General features: G+C 38.8%; 1 protein-coding gene across 2 annotated transcripts in view; it reads left to right on the forward strand.

The window, feature by feature from the left end:
• LOC137992430 (DNA polymerase subunit gamma-1-like) overlaps positions 1-7,500 on the forward strand; it is a 40,446-nt gene that overhangs the window by 15,702 nt on the left and 17,244 nt on the right. For both annotated transcript variants that reach the window (XM_068837769.1, XM_068837770.1), the window contains exons 13-17: positions 110-216; positions 932-1,071; positions 2,588-2,716; positions 3,287-3,334; positions 4,878-4,992. In XM_068837769.1, coding sequence (XP_068693870.1) covers positions 110-216; positions 932-1,071; positions 2,588-2,716; positions 3,287-3,334; positions 4,878-4,992 — 539 coding nt within the window. The remainder of the gene's footprint in view (positions 1-109; positions 217-931; positions 1,072-2,587; positions 2,717-3,286; positions 3,335-4,877; positions 4,993-7,500) is intronic.

Here is a 7,500-nt window from a genome sequence, read left to right on the forward strand (position 1 = left end):
GACACAGTCCCTTTAATGAAAGTGAGAAAATGAAACAGCTGGTTAGTGGTAGCTTTTCCTGTTGAGCAAAAAGCAGTGGGTGATACCAGTAATTGTTTTGATTTTACAGGCAGCACTGCATTTGGGTGGATGACGCTACAGGGCAAAAAATCCGAAGGGACAGATCTGCACAGCAAGACTGCTGTAACTATTGGGATAAGTCGAGACCATGCAAAGGTCTGTGCGATGAGCTGTGAAAGAAGTACTTGACTGGTTGGTTCTTCCTTGCAAAAACAACATCTGCCTTTTTTTTTTGGATAATTTTAGTCAATTTGAATTTCAGCTTCCAGGAGAACACTAGTTTACACACATTAGGTAGCCAACAAGTGCCCCTCTGCTTTTCAAGTAACATATTATAGTCTTTTATTTAAAATGTAATATAAATAGAATTGGCAAAAATTTCACGCACTCATTAATACTTCATGAGCCTTAGTATATAATGAGCCTATCAAAACGTCGCAGGCATGAGCTTTAAACCCAATAAAACACTCCGCATTAGAATCTTTTATATAAAGAATAGTGATGAGGCCTGGCTTGTATTTCTTGTATGCTAATATCTTCCCCTCACATTTTTAACCTTTGTTTGGACTACCGAGGGACACCTTTTTTTTGTGGACTGCTTTTGAAGCTGTTCAAAAAACTCGCAGCACATGTTTTATTGGGTCTAAAAACACTGCTGCACACTTTTTGAAACAAATACATAAAATACAAACAAGAACCCACTCCCTGTTTGGACAAAATATAGGTTGACCAGAGACCCACATTCTGTTTTACTAACAAAAGCTACTGTTTTCTGTCGACTTGAAATTTTAATTGTTGCTCAAGGTTTTTGAATTAGCTGTTGCAGGCTTTTGCGTGTATTGATAAGAAAATATAACATTTATCTCCACAGATTTTCAATTATGGCCGTATTTACGGAGCAGGGCAGAAATTTGCAGAGAAATTGCTTTTGCAATTCAACCACCGACTAACAGGGGATGAAGCTCGAGAGAAAGCTGAAACTCTATATGCCAACACCAAGGGGGTGGCCAAGTATAAATATGACTCTTTTTGTCTTATGTTATTTCTGTCGCCTTTCAGACTCACTGTTTAGTCTACCTACAATCCAAGACAAAAGTAGCCGAGACCAATCTCACTCAAGTTTCTCCCTTTTAGGCAATAACTACAATAAAAGCACTAAAAAATACCCCCTCCAGCTTCCCCACCGAAAGCAATGTTGTTTACGGAGAAGTACGACATTGTTTAGGGGGGAAAGGGGGATTCCTAACTAGAAGATTTATTTCAATGAAATTAATAATGTTATTATTAGAAATGGAGAGAATAGAATCTAAGTGTCTGAACAATTTTGTTCAGGATTGTAGCTCCTTAAGATTATTTCCATGCCAACTATTTCATCTAAGACAGTTAAGCCCTCCACTGCCCTCTGTTGTTGGACAACCTCTTTGGTATTTAATTTAGTCACATTAATATACTTAAAATTGACCACTCCCCATAGGGGCTTTTCAGAACCAATAAGTGGCTCATGACTGTGGGCGAAAAGCATGCATAAGGCACCTCTGGCAGCTGCTGTACAGTCCATATCTGATGTTCAAGCACAGCACCACAGCCAGATGTAATTATCTGTGTGTCGATTTTGATTAGGGAGGAAAACCGGAGTGCCTGGAGAAAAACCCTTGAGTCAGGTTGACATCAGCTTAGTTTACATACTATCACAGAAGTGGGAAGCATGGTTCATGACCAATGCGTCAATTTGACTCTCTTTGAGGGATCATGACAAGAGAAGTTGTCTGTTTGGGTGTTTTAGTGTGGATAACATTTACAGAAATGCTTAAAGTGCGACTATGACCAAAAAAACAATTCTTCTTTTTTCTTTGGATTTCAAAACTATGTTTATTTTTTTTAATAACTTAACACTAACTAAGGGACTGTTTATTTTAACTGAAATTTTCCTATTTAATGGGGTCTGCCATTACTAACTTTAAAATCTTGAGATAGCTGGATCACGGAGAAAATGACGTCAAAGACTCACTAGTTTAAGGATGCAATGTGTTTGTACGTGTCTGAATCAATATGCAGCACAAGAGTTTCGGCGGGCTGTCAGAATTTTTAAACTTGTGTTTTGCATATACAATATGCTGCATTTACAAGCTCAAATTTTAAGCCAGTAAGTAAAATAACTTTTCCCTACATCCAACCCTCTGAGCTCCAGTCGGTCAGTTTTGAACATGAGTAATGGTGAACTGTGAAATCCAAATCTTACCCTCAAAGTAAACAGCCTCTGGATAAAAATCAAAACTCAAATTGTTTTGCCAGTCAGGTGTTAAGCTATTACACTTTCAAAATCTGAAGAAGAAAGGGAAGTGATTTTTTTTTATCATAGTAGCATTATCGTGGGGCCATCTCTTGGTTAGCACATCCGTTGTCAATTGGGAAGCTGAAATAGAGCTGAAATAAATTAACCTTGTGGATTTTTTACTTTGAGAAGACTCAGTCAACACAAAGCAAAGATGAGGATGTGGATGAGTTAGAACAAAACTTAATTTTACAGGTTTCTTCTCACTGATTATGGCAAAGCAATGGCAGAGAAATTTGGCTTCACTGGAGACATAGATGAAAATGGATGTGTTGTTGGCAAAGTTTATTACCAGCTGCTGCGGAAAACTTCTCGAAAAGGACGGTGAGAACTTGGGAAAAGGCTCAACATCTAAATGATTAACCTAGTTATGGTTGGTATTTATAAGTGACTACTTTATAATTTACAGCAAGTTCAGATTTTTGGTTGCTTTACACTGTATCCAACTTAATTTTGGAGTATCTACTTTAGCCAAAACTATTGATGAATTGAAAACATAGTATGCCAGCAAAGATTGAAATCCAATGAAGATGAAAAAAACCGAAAAAATTAAAATAAAAAGGAAGGATAGGAAATAGAAACTTGTCCAGCAAAAGTTTCCATTTTCAGGCCTTAAGAATAGCATGCCATTTTACGGTTGTTTGGTCAGTGACCTAGCCTATGAATGGCTGTGAGGCTGCCAGGGACCTTGTATCGATACAGCCCCCACTGCTTTTATTTGTAAATTGTGAACATTGTTGTAATTTTAACTAGTCTACATTAACTTTGGAAAAGCACAATAGTTTGTATTAAAACAGGGTCACCGGCAGCCTCGCTTCCGTTCTTAGGCCACGTAACTTTGCTTCAACTGTAAAATGGTCCATTGTCCTGATTGTGTTATCTTGAACATTGTAGCTCCACTGCAAATAGCATTGACAGCGGACGAAGATGGTGTGGAGGAAGGTATTATGGCATCTTAATCATGGATTAAAGTGGTTTTAAGCAACAGACCAAATCCATTTTAATTTTACCTGAAGAAGAGCAGAACAGAATAATTTATTGATTTTTGAGTAGAAACTATTTCCTTCTTAAGATGCGGCCCAGTAAAGGTGAGGGCACTGGAAACTATGCAAAGCCCAAAGAAATCAAACCACCAAACTGCGAACTGGAGGAGTCATACGTCAAGGAAAGCTTAGGCTGTGGCATCTTGAAATGACAATGTGACCAGTTGGATGATACAACCACCACAAATTGCCAGAAAGGGCTCTGTTAGATTGCATTCCATAAAACACCCCTCCCCCATTTTACTTTCTGGATATAACATCAAAATAGAACTGACAATATAACTGAGCGAAATGGTCAAAGATATACCAGTACTCAAAGGAAGGACAAGAAAGTCCTTTTTTGCAAGAAGAGGCTTTATCCTTCGTTTGATGATGGTCATTATATTGTTATCAGTCATGTTATTACAGTGGAACCCTGTTAATAGGGTCATCAACAGGCCTAAACAAATTGGCCGTATTACCGGGGTAGGATGAAATTCATGACTAAAGGGCCATGATGACATGTATCGCATTTGCACTTCCAGAACAACTTTTCTCTTTAATAAACAACAGGCCTCGGTTATTCAACGCTATCCACCAGATAAACACTAGCAAAACCAATTGAGTTATCCAGTGGATAGCGCTAGGGCATGTAGTTCCTGGTGTTGTGGTCTGGTCTTTCTGGGCTGGATAGGGTAGGGTGGAGCACCTCGCATAGGACTTCGAGTCCTGTTCGTGCTCCTTCCCTCTGGGCAGGTTTGCCCAGTAGAAGAGACAAACCAGTTGTCTCGTAAAACCAAACCCACCCTTCGAACAACTGGGGCCAGGAATGTACGTACAGTAATTGTATAAAATACTTGAAACTTTGCTCAGTAGGTAAAACACTTAAAATTGTTAAGTATACTGTACGTTGTGAGCCTAAAATCAAAACAAGAACAGGCCCAGCTTACTATGCTTCTAAAAACGGAATTACCTAACTGAAAGACTTTATAATCAATCGTACTTTTGATGAAAGCACAATGACTTAATCCCTTCGCAATTTGCCTTACTGGATGTTACAGTAGTGTCAAGATCATGTTTGTAATGAAAATAGGTAGGAGTGTTGCTGACAGTACTTTGTAAAGTAAATCGGCGGTTTACCATGGTAAATTACAAAAGTCAATGAAATTGACATGTAACAGGCATTTTGGTTTTCTAAATTTAGCATGAGTGGCCGTATTAACAGGGTGAAGTTATAGAGGTTTCTACTGTTTGGGATTTAAAATTGTGGCCTTGGCCGTATTAATGGGTGCCCACATTAACAATGGTTTTCTATAAGAGAATGTATGGCCATTTTGCCGGGCCAACAAAAAAGTGGCCGCAATAACAAGCTGGCCGTATTGTCGAGGTGGCCGTAGGCGGGGCTCCACTGTATTACGTTCCTGAGTATTAGATAACTCTTCCCAATTGGTCTTTATTTGTAGCGAGTCTCAAATGTTTAACAAGCTGGAAAGCATTGCGCAGTCTGAGGAACCAAGGACACCAGTGCTGGGCTGCAGAATCAGCAGATCACTTGAACCATCAGCTGTGGGCAGCCAGGTGAGAGAAAATCACACCAAAAAACTTATAGTTAACATTGGATGATGAATAAGGTAACTGACACATAGCCAGAAATTCCGAACCGCGCGTGCGCAATAGAGCGTTTGACTTAAAATTTTAACGGTAATTTAAACTTGCTGAAGAATAGAAAGGACTATATGGGATTCAAATAAAAACAGTTTTTAGCAACCGCACGCCGGACGCAACACAACCATCCCAATGCCAGATCGAAAATTACTTATAAGTACTTTCAATGGAGCAATGATGGCACAGTTGGTTAGTGCGCGGCCTTGGTGCAAGAGGTCCTTATTCCCGGATCTCGCATCCTTGTTTCGACTTCTTTCCTTTCCGTGTAGCTAAGTAGCTTTAAATACCCGTAAAACGGAGCACTGATGGAGAGGGGGGAGTAAAATGAGCGCACCGTCGACCTCAGGTTTGTCAGTTGAATTACTGTTACGAGTTATCGACGTTAAATATGGTTGCTTTACTTTACTTTACTTTACTTTAATGCATAATTACTTTGTTTTTGTAAATCAAACACTCGTTGCGGTTTTCTCGGTGTTACAAGCACTGTTTTATTTCGAGTCAATGCCCTTTAGAACACACAAAATGGCACCTACCTTCGTAAATGCAAGTTTCCCCAACTCCAGTAATCTGGAATCCTTTCCTCGTATCGATCCATCCCAATCAAATTTTTGAAGTTCAAAGATGTCATTTCACATGCAAGAGAAGAGGACTTCGAACACCTTGAAAACATTTCGGCTTTCTTGTCATACTTTCAGCAACTATGAACGCATCCACAAACAGAAATCTTACTTGAATCGCGCGGAAGAATTAATTTTGATTGCTTCTTCTTTGCACTGAATGCTATGCAAAATAAAGCACGATCGCCATTTTGATAATATCGGCAGACGACAGATAAAAGACTGGTAACTATGGGTTGTGATTACGAGGCTGGAGGCTCGGTAACACAGACTATTTAGGGAGGGAATTTTAAATTTTTTCCCTTTAAATTTAAAATTCGCGCGAATCAGTTAAGGAAAAGATGTCTGATCCCTACCCAGTCCGTGATCCTCTCATTCATATTTGCGATCCACCAGAACGTCAGTTAAAATATGTGTCAAAACAACGTGAAGGAGGTAATGAGGTTGTGCTCTGGCTTGCAATTAAGAATGCTGCACTAATACAGTGGCATAAATTGAAAATGGCAACACCAGGCATTGCTTATATTGACATGTTAAATGGAGTTATTCCTGGCCGTGCATTTAAGATCAATCGGGAGAGTGAACGAATTGAAGGCCGACTTTCAAATCGTTGTTCTGCTGCTTCAATCACAAATCAGACTTTAAACAGAAAAGGGAATCATAAAAACAGAAAAGAGCATGACCAAAAATTGTGTAGGCTGGCTGTTTTGAAAAATGAGGTGATCTCAGTAGAGAAGTGGGAAGCAGACCTACCTTCCATTCAGTCAAAACTTGAAAAAGCAGAAGAAGAAATCTGTAACTGGAGAAGAAAATATGAAAATCTGGAGAAAGAAAAGGAGAAACTGGTTGAGGAAATGCTGTCAGAGATTGAAAAGGATTATGCCAAAGAAAAGGAAAGAACAAGAGAACTGTCCAGTGAGAATCAACAGTTAAATAAGTACATTGACATTTTAGAGAATGAAAACCTGGGAATTCACAGAGGAGGTGGAATTCCAGACCTCAAAACCAAACAAGCTCAAAACAGAAAATTAAAACAGTTAAAGACTCGAGCACAGAGGGCACTGCATTTTGTTGAAATATTTGGCCTGGATTTGCAGCTTTTGAAACTTAAAGACCCCAACAGTACTAACAGCTTTTCTATAGACTTTGCTACAAAAAAGTGTTTTCCCAGTGCACAGCAGGTAGGTGGTAGTGTGGCATCCCCAAAGTCAAACTATGAAAAACTACATCCCGATGAGAAAAACACAGTGGAGACCATACTCTTTTTAATGGATAAATTTGGAGTTGGGGATGAATTTATCCACGAGCTCTCAATGGCTGTTGATGATTTCCCTGTAAAATCATATTTAATAAAACAGTGTCGATCTGACCTAAATAAACAGGTTAAAATTTCTACCACGCCTGGTTTGGCACCTGGAGCTCAGTATTCTTTTAAAGAGTTGCTGACTGACAAAGTAAGAGACATGGTAAGTATTCATTACTGGATTGGTATTTTAATAATCAGGGTCATAAATTATTGATGTCATTCAGCTATTGTAACAAACTAAATCAGATTGGGTTCTTGTGGTTGTAACATTTACTTTACCCCAAGGCAAATACAAGAAAAGGCTGAGAAAACTCATACTAAATTTCTAGCCTCAATAATAATTGATGAAATTGATTGGTCCCTTTGGATTTGAGGAACAAACCAATCAACAATTAAATTATGTATAAGTGAATTAACATAATAACCATCCCAGATGGATGTGAGCTGTTAATCAATCAGAAGCTACTAGACAGGCAAATTAAAGCACTACGAAACATA

This window comes from Montipora foliosa, chromosome 2 (assembly GCF_036669935.1).
Source record: "Montipora foliosa isolate CH-2021 chromosome 2, ASM3666993v2, whole genome shotgun sequence".
NCBI classification, from domain to species: Eukaryota; Metazoa; Cnidaria; class Anthozoa; order Scleractinia; family Acroporidae; genus Montipora; species Montipora foliosa.